We start from the raw sequence: 14472 nt of genomic DNA on the forward strand, positions 1-14472 counted from the left end.
TACATATTGTAGGGGAAACTCTAGCCAAACATTTCTCCAGAGCTCAGTTTTATTCTCCCACACCTCACTTCCCTCAGTCCTTTATTCTCAAGCTGAAGTGTCTGCTGAGAAAAGCCGCTCCAAGTCTCCCTCATCTGCTGGGGAGGAGGGCGCTAGCTTCGCGTCTCCCTGGTCTGCTGGGGGGAAGCAGCTAGTGCGGGGTTGCCTCACCTAGTTTGTAAGTAGGGATCCGATGTAAGTCGGATCCATGTAACCCGGGGACTGCCTGTATACAGACCATGGATGTTGCCAGGCCAGCAAGTTCCAGATTTTAGAGGTTCAACCTGTACTACACTTTATTTAAAGATATCACAGTGTCTGTGCTCCCTCTCTTCCCCAGAGAGGCATTGTGTTTGCATTAGAGACAGTTCCTATGCGGGGTTCCTGCTATGATGGTGGGGCTCTGCAAAACTTCCAGAGTAGCCAGATGCTTTCATCTACAATCTGTACAGTATTTCTATCATGCATCAAAACCAGTTTAATTATTTAAAATCATGCCATTTTTAAAAAATGTTTTTCTTTAGATCAAACATTCATTCTGTATGTTACTAAGAAGGGTTTTTTTTTTAACCTGAATAAGGAACTTATATGAGTTAAGGACAAATAATATCTTTAGAATCAAGACCGACCAGAGAGATGTGACAGTCGGTATTTGATAGACCTTTTACTGTAGTGCAACTGAGAATAATGTAACAAGTAAACACTCAATACAGCTGTCACCATTCATTATCAGTATATAAAGGCATTCACTGAATTCATTAAGCCTTTGTTCAGGCAAAATTAAGATAATTAGGAGTTCTTCCAAAATGTACTGAGAGTAAGATGTTTAAAACATTTATGCTGTCCTTTGTGGTTGAGAAAGACAATGCAATTAAAGGAAGAGCAACAAAATATTTATAACTTGCCACATGTGTCTTACTCAAAAGTACACACTGTTCAGAGCATCAGCCCAAATGCTTCACAGATTTGCTAATAGCTATGCTTATATTCTCAATTTCCATGCATGAACCACAGCCATGATCTGAATTTTTAGTACATGATGCTATTTGGTTTAATTTGAAAAACAAAAGTAATGTTAACATTACTACATAGTGCAATACCTTTATCTGATTAACAATTTTATTTCCTCAATAGTACTCTAATAAAAGTAGCATTATTACTAAAAAGACATATGGATACATTTTCATCACAGAAACATTTGTATGAACCTTATTTTTTATTGAATGAAATCAAATACACACACACATATCATTAGAATGTTTCTGTCTGTGTGTCTGTCTGTTCAAGAACTCCTCTTAAACAACAAATGGTCTGGTAGCGCTTTATAGACCAACAAAACATGTAGATGGTATCATGAGCTTTCATGGGCACAGCCCACTTCTTCAGATGACCAGAGTGTGCCCACGAAAGCTACCATCTACATGTTTTGTTAGTATATGAAGTGCTACCAGGCCATTTGTTGTTTTTTCTGTAACAGACTAACTCGGCTACCCCCTGAAGCTCCTCTTAAACAGTAAGACCTAGGGCCACAAAATTGGGTATGCAGCTTCCTCTTCTCCTAACTTAAAGCAAGATCAGGGTTTGGTTGTGCCAAGACAACTGAAAGCCCAGGGGAAAGGACAGTTTTCCATAACATTGAAAGGGAGAGGCTGCTGTTATGAAGGATGCAAATATGAGAATGGCCACTGGGGGGCAGTGAGCCCACTGGGGGCAACCCTACCACCAAGGGAGTGACTGAAGGGCTGGGGGTGGGAGGCAGAGAACAGGCCCTGAAGGAGTAACGTGGGGGGAAGAGAACAGGCCCTGGGGGATGGCTTGAGGGATAGGGAGAGCCAGCTACTGGCAGGCTGGGAGACGGTGGGGGTGCATGACCTGGAGTGTGGGGAAAAAATAGGCCCTGGGTGGGCTGCAGGGTTGGGCTGGGTGGGGAGAGAGAACACACCCCTGGCCTCCAGCCTTCTGCGCCACCGCCTCCCCCCACTCACACATCCCCAAGACCCTGCTCTGAAGGACCTGGGCAACACTGGCTACGTCTGCTAGTGTATTATACATTTTATATTTAGCTATGATATTTCAGTACTTATTGGTTGTGCTGCTGTCTAGTGTTAATCTTAGAATGAATTTCAGTTGTCTCATTCATTGAATACATGTATATTTTATTTTGTGACACATTAAATGGATGAATGTGTTCCTTATTTGATGGAGTGAAAAGATTGAACTCTCCATGGGAACCCACATTTTTATCATCACTCATGATAAGCTATGCTCATCAATTTTCCCATCTTTGGTACTTCATATAATTATTTCCAGGTCCACTTCTCCCCAGGGGAACTATTTTGCTATGTTTTACATGCATTCACACCTAAAAAGTGCTTGCTTTTATTAGAATGGGAAAATTACAATATACTTGGACAGTAGGTGAATCAATGTAACAAAGCCATTCCTCTGTTTTCCCATTAAATATTTTTTCCATTGAATCACAGAAACAGATGTTTTGACATTACCATGAAAAATCTTTCTTTATCATTCAGCTGAAAAAGTAAAAAAGCTTGGCTGTAACACCATTTGATATGGGTGCTTTATCTGCGTGCTTCCATAGTTCAATTCCTAGCACAAATAATTAAAATCCTATTTAAAGATAACTGCATTTAACAGTGGCACTCAGGTCTTTGCTATTTAACAAATTGTGGTGGTCTGCATTCTCACTTTATAGCTCCTAGTTCACCTCCACAATCCCTCTCCATAAAACAGTTGTCGGGTGTCACTGTGAAGTTGTCATGGAAACAACCACTGGAGCCAAATGGAATTATCCTCTATTACACAGTTTATGTCTGGTAAGATTTTCTGGAAATGGTTCTGAGGATAAATATTAATCTGTAATCTAAAAGGAATGTAAAAGTTTCCTTACAAGCCTTCTTGAGTATACATTTTTGAGAGTGAATGTTAATAAGTTACTTAAATATTAGCCTTTCCTGTACATAACTGTTACTCTGAATAGGGGTTGGTGAGAATTAAATGATTTGCATGCATTTTAAATACTTTTTAAGTGTTTGGGACTTTGCAAAATGTGTTTATCTTTAAATTAACTAGCTGGTGATATCCTATCATATATTAATTGGACCTTTGGGATTTTTAATTAATGATACAATAAGATAAATATTATTGTCTGAGTTTGCTAATATTTCAAGCTGAAGGACAAATATCCTCTTAACAGGATGTAGATGGCCAAAAACCAGTGAAAATTGCAGTTTCAGCTCTCAATCATTTGAGCATGCAAGGAGTTGTGATAGCAGGAGTCCCACATTAGTAGCAGCTAACATATTTTGTATACATTATGTACCCAGCTACTTCTGCACTTCCCATTACATTGTTACTATGCCATCTTATTTGTCTTCATCTCAACTCTGTTACAACATTCATTATAAGTGCTGGATATTATTTATTTATTTATGCCCCTTGGAATCTCTCTCTTCCCTTTTTTTAAAAAAAAAAAAAAAAAAAAAAAAAGGACTCCTGTCATTTTAAATCCCACTTAAAAATTATTTCCATCCTCCTTTTCTAAACATTGCTTATTCTAAAGATATGTTATTTCTTCCTTTTTTTAAACTTTGCATATAGTGCCTTTACTGGGTTTTGACATGTTGACTTGTTTATTTTGATTGTTGATTACAAGTATTTATTTTATTTATGCTATGGCTTTCTGTTGCTTTTACCCAATCTATAGGGGCAAATAGCTACAAAAATACATACCACACAATATATATTATGTATGTGAAATGGTATTGTCTTACAGCTGAGGAGATATCCTACAACTAAATATGCACTTCTTATTATTAAAGGTGATCTGAAGTTTCTCTTAGTGGCAGTTAACTTTTATCTTTTTTTCATAGTTATGAACTGTTTTACTATAGTCATAAGAAGAACACAAGTAATACCCACTCTGAGAGGGTATAAAATGGCTTTCCACCATTCCTTCTATTGTACTGGCTAATGTCATCTGCATCTGTGGAGAAATTTGAACTGTGGATGAAGTTATAGTACAAAACGATCTCCCTCATATTAAATGATATGGTTTTGGTGGATACTGTGTTTAAAGACCTAAAAAATTCAAAATCAAGGACCTTTCTCTTCATTTAAGTCCTTCTTGAAGATGTATATCTGCGATTCCCTTAGAATGTGTCATTAATCATCATTTTTCAATAACTTGTTACTTGAACCATCTAGATATGCAGATGCCAAAATTAAGTAAACACATAACTTCATTGATGTGTAACCCTTGTTCTCACCCTCTCTATCTCCTCCTTTCTGTGTCTGATCCTCACATAGCTCTCAAATTAAAATCAGATTGGCATTAGCTCCGTGAGATAGGACCTTAGTGGCATGTCTACACTTGAAAATTATTTCAAAATAACTTATATTTTGAAATAATAACTCCAGAAATAACAAAATCAAAAGCGCATGTCCACATAATGGGGAAGCCTTGAAATTAGTCTGAGGCAGACTTCATTAATGTGGACACACAACCTCAACTTAGAGCCCCAGGAATCAGTGGGGAGTCATTACTTTGAATGATTCTGGGGAGTAGTTATTTTGAAATAGTGGCAGTAGTATGGAGTACTCCTATTTCGAAATAAGTGTTAATCCTCATGGAAAGCAGGAGTTATCATCTCAAAATAACCAGCCCTTTATTTCAAAATAATGGGCTTGGTAGTATGGCTGTGCCACTTGTTATTTTGAAGTAAGGGGAGTTATTTCAAAATAACTCTCTAGTATAGACCAGGGGTTAGGTGAAAACTCCCACTGATTTCAGTGGAGCCAGGATTTCACCCTTTGTCTTTTAAATTCTTTAGAACACTTTGGGGTGTTATAAAATCATCACAATTCTTTACTAGGGGTAGTATGGCAAACAAGCTCTTAAACCACAATTTTTCTTAAGGGCAACATTTTCTGGTGGATATAACTAATACTAGAGCATCCTAATAACATGTAAGAAGGCAAAGATAGTGAATGCAGGCCATTTGACAATGTGGAAGCAAGCTTATCTAAAGTTTTCTATTTTAGCTGTAGAAAAATTATTCATTTTTTTCACAAAATGAAGCTAGGAATCCACACAAAAAAGCTGAAATGCAAACCAGTAGTTTTAAAAAAATCATTATTTTTAATGGTGATCTTGCAAGAATTACAATATCAATAAATTACAGGAATTTAAGAAAATATTGGTCTTAGCGTTCCAGTGTTAATGAACTTCTATAGTTTTGGTAAAGCCTTGTTTCTTACTTGATTTGTGAGAAGTGCCTTTTAATAGCTCAATGTCTTTGATAATATTTTTGAATAATATAATGGATTTACAGTAGATGAACGTTCCATTTCTATTGTATGAGTTCCTGTACATGAGTTAACATTGTTTTTGTTGTATTTTTAATAAAATTTATTATACTATGCCATAGTTTCGTCATAAATATAATATATGTATTTTTTTTTCTTTAGGAATAAAATGTCAAAAAGAAGTGTTAATGTAACAGAAACATCATTGATGTTCACAGACCTAGAAAATAACAATGAATACAAAGTATATGTAACAACAAGTACTAGATTTGGGGATGGAAACATAAAAAGTAGCATTATAAGCTTTAGAACTTCTGAAGGTGGTAAGTTTATGTATAATAATAAATCATGCAAATAATCTGTAGTTGCATCCATAAATCTGTGTCAACCTTATTTAAATGTATAAAATGACTTAGCTAAAAACTTGTACTTGACTGACCAAAGAGACATTCAAACTCTATAATAACTTTCCAATGGCAGTCTAATGCCTCTTCATCAAACAGAGCACTGCATATCTTTGCACGACATTTATATTTAAAAGTCTTTTCATTTTACTCTATGAAATGAAGTAAAAAGAGGAGAGTTTGATTTTATTGCTCTTAGTTCTATCAAGCTGTGCCATAAGGTCCTGAGAGGAAAAGCCCTGTCAATTTGAGTATCTCTCACAAACACAGATGTAAAGTGGTTATTCTCTGACAGCAGTTTTATACGCATGGCATTGTGGGATTCCAGGCTGATTGTATCCCAATGAATTTCATATACTTCACAAGTGAAAGGTCTTTTTAAATGAAGGTGACACTGCACACCCAGTTTTGAAATTCAAGCTAGTTCCTGTCTGGCTCTGATGTAACCAAGAATAAGAATTCTGCTATAGAAACTTAAGTTCCCATCCTTCAATTAACGGTGTGCATATTCAAAGCAACATCTTCGTCAATGAGGTTTCCACAGAGCTACACCTCTGTGGAAACCTCATTGATGAAGATATGGCTCTGAATATACACTTGGATTGTCTGCACAAAGTCATTTGTAGAATCAGTACCCGTGGGAATGGTGATGTAAGCTAGAATAGAATCCATCTTACAGTTCCTTCACTGTGTTGATTATCTGGCTATGCTGAAAGAAGGAGAGGAGACATTCGATGTGGGTTTAATCTGGCTGCAATTTTATTTTTAGATGTTTGGGACTACCAGGCAGATAACATGTACAATTCAGGAAACCCTCCCTTGTTTTCTGTCACAATTAACTGGGGGAGGGGAGGGGAGGATAGGGGAGGATGTGCCTTTACAAGCTCCTTTTCCACCCTGATCCCTCCAGAAGTTCCATTGTCAAGACCTTACAATTCCCAGGGGAGGAGGCCTCAATCAACTTCCCCCCTATTCTACCCAGATCCTTCCAGCAACTCCATTGCCAGGATTTTACCAACCACCCCCTCATAGGAGGGGTAAGGTGGACTGTAATGAAGGGGAGTTGGCTCCATCCCATACCAATCATAGGAGTTTCCAACTATACCCTGCTCACTCTGTTTCTGAGCACCTCTCCATTATCTTTTCTCCAAGACATTTATCTATTAGGCTTCGTCTTCACTGCAAGTTCTTCCGGCAGAAAATATGCTAATGAGGGACTCATTAGCATAAGTCATTATCTCTTTAGCATATTTTCTGTCATTTCTTTTTGCACAAGGGGTTTTTGAGCAAAAAGAAACTGTGGATAGTTGGGGGTTTTTTGTACAAAAACCCCATTTTGAACAAGATCGTTATTTCTGTCCCGGAGAGGCATAAGGATCTTGCACAAAACAGGGGTTTTGCACAACCCCCCCCCCCCCCATCCACACTGCTTCTTTTTGCACAAAAACCCTTTGTGCAAAAAGAAACAGAAGAAAATATGCTAATGTCCCCACCGGCCTTCCATCCAAGAAAAACAGAAAATACCAGATGGTGTTTTCTGTTAGTTTTTTTTTACAGGACAGAAAACACAATTACCAGACTGTCTGGGCGAAAACCGGACACCTGGCAACCCATTTCCAGCATGCTGGCCTCCTTTTCAGCAATTTTATGTTTCCCAGCCCCCCAACCATGAAAAACCACTGTCCCAGAAAGATAGCCAAACAACCCTCCAACTTAAGATAGAGGGTGGTGATTCTGCAGTGCTAATAGTAGTAAAAATTGTGAAAAACTTAAGTTAATGAAACCAGCATATAGGATTTTGAGTACACACGAAACACACTTGTTTAGAAAATTCCTAACTTGTATGTGTAACACACATATTTAGTATGATTCACTGTCCCATGCAGTAGCACCTAGACCACAGCAACAGATAGGACCCAAGAGACTCCTACAGCAGGGCTTTTAACTCAAAAGGTAGAAGCTCCTACACTAAGCTCCAGAGCTGTGTCTAGACTGGCAAGTTTTTCTGCAAAATCATCTGCTTTTGCGGAAAAACTTGCCAGCTGTCTACACTGGCCGCTTGAATTTCCGCAAAAGCACTGATGATCTCATGTAAGATTGTCAGTGCTTTTGCGGAAATACTATGCTGCTCCCGTTCAGGCAAAAGTTTTTTTCCGAAAGACTTTTGCGCAAAAGGGCCAGTATAGACAGCAGAGATTTCTTTTCCGCAAAAAAAGCCCCGATCGTGAAAATGGCGATTGGGGCTTTTTTGCGGAAAAGTGCGTCTAGATTGGCCACGGACGCTTTTCCTCAAAAAGTGCTTTTGCGGAAAAGCGTCCTGCCAATCTAGACGCGCTTTTCCGAAAATGCTTTTAACGGAAAACTTTTCCATTAAAAGCATTTCCGGAAAATCATGCCAGTGTAGACGTAGCCCAGAAGTCCCAAATTCAAATCTGCCCAGTGGCAGTTACACATGCATAATGCTTTGCTCACATGCATCAACTGGGATTTATATTTGCAAAAGCCAGTAAGTAATATGCTTACAAATCTCAAATTGTACAGGTGCCCTAAGTGCATAAGCTTGGATTGCTGCATGAAAAATTATGCATTTATTTGAAAAATGAATGCCTTTGAAAATCAGGGCTTGCAGGATGTATTGGTAGCCATAAGTTCAACTGTACATTTCCCAGCTCTTCCAGAAACAGAATCTGCATGATAGTCAATAATTAAAAAATTAATTTGATTTAATATAAGATTGTTTTTAAGTCAATAAAATCTAAATCTTGTGTAATAAAAAGCCCAGAAGTTCATGTATTGTAAGCTAAATTTTAATATTATTCTAGCACCAAGTGATCCACCAAAAGATGTCATGTATAGAAACCTCACTGCATCATCAATAATGGTTTTCTGGTCCCCTCCTCAAAGGCCTAATGGAGTTATACAATATTATTCAGTTTATTACAAAAATAATTCGGGAATTTTTATGCAGGTAAGTTTATTTTTATATTATTTTGGAGATTTTTGGTACAGAGAAATGCATTTACTTTTCTTTGACTCTTTAATATATCATAAAAGATCAAACCAGCTACCTGTATACAGAAAAATTCATATTCTTCTTTCACTCCATTCTCATCACCAGTTAATTTTGATTTTTATCTTACTAGTAAAGGGAAACATGCATTCCTTATCTTGAAATTATGTGTGCAGTATCCTGCAATTCAAAAATTCTTGTGCATCTTAAAGAGCATTTTTGTTATTGAGCATGAGGAGATTAATACCTATACCATATTTGTGAAGGAAAAAGAAGAAATGTAAGATGTGAATACAAGCAAAATGCAATACATGAAATCTTATGTATGTGACATAATTTTGTAGTTAGCGCTTACTAGATTCAGGGGTTTATTTGCCTTAAGATATTTGTTTACACGACACACCGCAAATACAGACTCTGCTCCTGCAGTCGTTGCTGGCCAAACTTTGCAGTCATGCATAACCCCATTGAAATTGGTGTGGTTTTGCCTTAGGGTGTGTCTAGACTACAGAGTTTTGTTGACAAAAGTGGACTTTTGTCGACAAAACTGTACCTGCGTCCACACTACCGCTGAGTTCTGTTGACATAATGTCGACAGAACTCAGCAGTTTTGTCGACGCTGGTAAACCTCATTTTACGAGGCATAACGCTTTCTGTCGACAGAAAGTGTTATTGCATGTAAACTGTCCTTTGCGTCTACACTTCTATGTCGACAAAGCAGCTTGCTTTGTCGACAGAACTGAATGTAGTGTAGACGCTCTTTGTCGACAGAAGCTTTGTCAACAGTATCTGTCGACAAAACTTCTGTTGACAAAATCCTGTAGTCTAGACGTACCCTTAGTGTCTGGTTCTGCCCTCGTAGATCTGATTGCAGAATGGGAGCCACAGAGAAGGATGCCTCAAGGAATCTCCAAGGAATTCAGAATGTAATAAATAGCAAGTTAGTGAGCTAGAAGTACTTTGGTCACACAAGCTGATAGGAGTAAAATTAGACCTAAAAATTGGGTTTGAGTTCATAGGTGCATGCCTATCTGTAATACGATTTTAAGCATACATATCAAATCAACCTCTCTGCTTCTCTTATCTGCTGGTCCTTTGAGGAGGCCAGGGTATTTTTAAGTGTCCTGTTCTCAGAATAGAGTGAGCGGGGCAATGGCAGAGAAACCCAGACTTCAGATTGGTATTTAATCTCAGTTACAGACGTCATTTAACCTTCTCATCATTAAGGAGAAGGAACATTTAACCCTCTCATCTTTAAGAAGTTTGTTTTTAAATGTGTTTTAGGCTCAGATATTTTTTCTTGGCACATCTGCATGCCCACATTTCCTTTTTCCACATTGTGGTTTACTGTATGCCCAGTGTATGCTTCTAATTGATCATAATTTTTAATGTGGGTCTTTAAAGTGCAACCTTCTTGCAACCATTTTTCTGAATCTGTTTTGTCCTGTGATAATAAGTCCTGGTCCAGATTCTATATGTCTCTTTTCATTTTTGTTTAAACAGTTTTAATGAGTTTTTACATAACAAAGATTCAGAAATAAAACACAATGAAAATGTCATTCTTCCATATAATTTCTACATCTTACTATGTTAGGAGCTTTGGTGGTTGCTTCATATATTCTTTGAATGGCACCATTTGTATAGCTCTCAAAAGATACCCATATGCTAGAAAAATACATCTCTCTATATACTTTATTCTACAAAACATCTCTTTTGTTTGATTGAAAACAAGTATTCTCCTCTATAAAACATGAGCAATGTTCTATCACTGCCTCTAGTTTTTTAGCTCTACTTTGGCTAACAATACTTGTTCAAAATTTGTAATGCCGTTATTAATTATACAGATTTAGAAGCAAGCCACAATAAAGACAAAGATTGTGTATTCTTACTTTCTAAAGATACTTTTTGTTTAAATGATTCAAAAGTTACACCATATGGTTTAAAAGCCCAGCTAACTTAGGGTATGTCTACACTACCGTCCTAGTTCGAACTAGGAGGGTAATGTAGGCATACCACACTTGCAAATGAAGCCCGGGATTTGAATTTCCCGGGCTTCATTTGCATAAGCGGGGAGCCGCCATTTTTCAAACCCCGCTGGTTCGAACCCCGTGCAGCGCGGCTACATGGGGCACGAACTAGGTAGTTCGAACTAGGCTTCCTAGTTCGAACTACCGTTACTCCTCGTGAAAAGCCTAGTTCGAACTACCTAGTTCGTGCCCCATGTAGCCGCGCTGCACGGGGTTCGAACCAGCAGGGTTTGAAAAATGGCGGCTCCCCGCTTATGCAAATGAAGCCCGGGAAATTCAAATCCTGGGCTTCATTTGCAAGTGCGGTATGCCTACATTACCCCACTAGTTCGAACTAGCGGGGTAGTGTAGACATATCCTTAGGTTTTACCTCTAGAGCCATAAAAATCAACTCCTTGCCTTCACAATTATCTGCCTTTACCAACTAGGAAACATTTCATTTGTGTTCATTTCCCATGTTCTTAGAAATGAACTGTTAATGCCTACCCTGTTTTACCAAATTCTGTATTTCCTTAGTCAGAGCTTTCTTAGGGCAAATCTACAAAACAGGTATTTTTTTAACCTACAGCATATAACCTATTCCTGCACACCATTGTCATGTATGCACAGAACTTACTTGAGGTTTGTAGGGAAGATTAGAGAGTTGATTATTTGGAATATGCATCACATTTAAATGACCCTTTTTCTGTAGATATCTGCTGGGGTGAGGAGATTTTTGGTCTCTTAGTTTCCTACCACAGAAATGGAGCTCAGCTGCTGGTTCCTTTTCACCCTAGGCTACATCTACTCTACAAGCTTTTCCGGAAAAGGCAATGCAAATGAAGTGCGGATTAGCATTTTCTTGCACTTCATTTGCATGCTCTCTTCAGATCTGTTTTTGCGCAAAAACAAGCAGTGTGGATGTTTTCTTTTTGTGCAAAAACCTCTTTTTGTGCAAGATCCTTATGCCTCATCTTGCGTAGAAAGTGGGTTTTGTGCAAAAAGGAAACGTAGACACTTCTTGTTTTTGCACAAAAACCCCTTGTGCAAAAACAGATCTGAAGAGAGTATGCAAATGAAGTGTGAGAAAATGCTAATCTGCACTTCATTTGTATTGCCTCTTCCGGCAAAACTTGTAGTGTAGATGTAGTTCTAGTGATCACTTTATACCTGCAAAGAAAAGGACTAGAAACCCAGGGCTGGAGTGTCAGATGGCATAAAAGAACAAAGCACTATTGATGGCAGTAAAACTATGTCAGGCTATGTCTAGACTGCAGGCTTCTTTTGGAAGAAGCTTTTCTAGAAGAGATCTTCTGAATAAACTTCTTCTGAAAGAGAGTGTCCACACTACGAAAGCGCATCGAAAAAACCATCTGCTTTTATCACAGATAGCATCCACACTGAATGGATGCTATCTCACATGTAAGCTGTGATTACTATGGGTGGAATGGCCACCAGGGCACCTGTGCTTTTTTCCTTTTTCCTCTTCTTGTGAAAAAACTCCTTCTTCCTCATCTACACACGTCTTTTTCTGAAAGAGCTCTTTTGGGAAAAAGGCTTCTTCCTCACAGAAAGAGGTTTACCAGTGTTGCAAAAACCTCTCCGTTCTTTTAGGTTTTTTTCAAAAGAACGCAATTGTAGTGTGGATGTAAATGAAGTTATTTCAGAAAAAACACCATTTTCCCGAAGAAACTGTAGTATAGACATACCCTCAGTATACACCAGAAGAGGATCTATCCCATGATTATGTCTTAATGAAAGTTGAGTTTCTCTTTTATTTGTGTAATTCCTCTCAAAGCTAGGAGTCCTGTGGCTATCAGCTTCATCATGCCCAAAGCTCATCTCTACCCTAATGTATTTGTTATTTACAGATAATTGTGTGTAACATTGTTCTAGATGAGTTTAAATCTTTTCCTAGTAAGGTGAATGACGAAACTAAACACCTTTTTCGTATTTATTTTAGTCATTTAATATTTTTGAGTAACTTAAATGCATTTTAATGGACGTTTTAAAAGGTATACTATTCACTTTATTTTGTAAACTACAGTATTTTTAAAATGATTTCATTAGAGATTCCTTTAAATAGTATATCATGCATTTTTAAAATTCCTTAATAACAATTATCAAGATATTTCTGTTTCTCTCTGACATTTATAAGGGTCTTTTGGGTGGGTCCAACAGCAGCAACAACAAACATGCTGAGGTTCACTCCTCTGCTCTCCCCACCTTCTCTGTCTTTCCAGGAACTCTCCTGCCTCCGCTCTCTTGGTATCACTTCCAGCTTTGCTGCTGCTGTTACTGCTGCTTTTCTGCAGGCCCTGGGGGAAGAGTATCCATGAAACAGTGACCCTCATTATCCACACAGGCCCCCAAATCCAATAAAGCACTTAAGCATGTGCTTACCAATAAGCATATGAATGGTCCTATTTGAAATAATGATTTGCTGTTAAATACTCACATTTCAGAAATAGAAGAAAATAAAAGAATGTTTTTCATTTTCATAATGAGTGTGGTGGGGGGGGGGTCACTATTAACAAGAGTAGGCACAAAACTTTCAAGTGAATACGTCATTTAAATGGCTTAATCCCAGATATTTCTTTCCATATAATTTCAATATTAGTGCTACCTTTTTATTTTCTCTGAGACTGCCCCTTGATGCTCCACTCAGTTCCCGACCTTAAATGAAGGAGGGTGTGGAGTACCCGTGTTGGTATCATTGTTTCTTTCCATTCTGACTCTTTCTCAGAATATGTATTATGGCTTCCTATGGCTTATCAGCTGCTTATTGTTCACACTACACATACAGACATATACAGAAAGTAAAACTTGAGTGTTGCCCTGAATTCAACATGTATCCGTGCACAAAGATTACTAGCTCGAATTAAGGGGCTTTAAAATCAAGCCATAGCCCATAAGGGGGTGTGGGTTGACATTTGAGTGCTGCCAGAGCTTGAACTAGTAATACAGTGGAAACTTGGATCCTAGGAGCCCCTAAACGCAATCCCAAAATTTCCATCCCAGGTAATTTGTTCTATCGATCTACCCCAGCCTTCAGGCCAGGAGTGATCTCTACCCAGCATTAATATCCCATGTCAACATACAGAATCCCTGATCTCCTCACCTGTAGTGTTTGTTCTAGCTCTTCTATCAAATCCCTGAAGCCACTGTACCCCTGGGCAAAGGACCAGAACTGAAATCTGGTGGGACCCCAACAAGCTCACTGCACTACAAGCAGTTCAATTAAACTGGGTGTTCTCCAGTGCTACAAGTGTGTAGACAATTTACACCCCGGACAGAATAAGGGTCCTTGGAGAAGTTCATGGATGACTGAGAATGGAGGACCTTTAAGATGACCCGGAGCCTGGACTATATCCTGCTACAGTGATCTGAGATGAGATGGAGGCTGACATGCACCATTGGGTTCCACAGCCCACTCTGACCTCACCCAGGACTCTGGAGAGGAGATGAAGAAGCAGAAATGGGAATGGGACAGGGAGGAAATGGCAGAAGAACCCAGGGTTGTCTCAGCCAGGTGAGGACTCAGTTCACCATTGGTTGGAAAAATGATGTGAGGGGCCTATCATTGTCTGAGTGGGGCCAGTCTGTAACAAGGATATTGTGAGATGGAGGATAGACAAATGTCATTTCTCTTCTGGGTATGGAAACCACCATTTCCACTTCTCCTTCC

At 38.5% G+C, this 14472-nt stretch overlaps 1 protein-coding gene across 11 annotated transcripts in view; it reads left to right on the forward strand.

Annotated features, from left to right (window-relative positions):
- The window catches only part of PTPRQ (protein tyrosine phosphatase receptor type Q), a 207932-nt gene that overhangs the window by 99950 nt on the left and 93510 nt on the right, over positions 1-14472 (forward strand). For all 11 annotated transcript variants that reach the window (XR_012904907.2, XM_075932438.2, XM_075932462.2 and 8 more), the window contains 3 exons: positions 2753-2873; positions 5527-5687; positions 8591-8736. Coding sequence is in view for 10 of the 11 variants with exons in the window: in XM_075932438.2 (XP_075788553.2) it covers positions 2753-2873; positions 5527-5687; positions 8591-8736 (428 nt within the window). In the remaining variant the exon portion in view is untranslated. The remainder of the gene's footprint in view (positions 1-2752; positions 2874-5526; positions 5688-8590; positions 8737-14472) is intronic.

Source organism: Pelodiscus sinensis, chromosome 1 (genome assembly GCF_052426305.1).
Source record: "Pelodiscus sinensis isolate ZL-2025 chromosome 1, ASM5242630v1, whole genome shotgun sequence".
In the NCBI taxonomy this organism is placed as follows: domain Eukaryota; kingdom Metazoa; phylum Chordata; order Testudines; family Trionychidae; genus Pelodiscus; species Pelodiscus sinensis.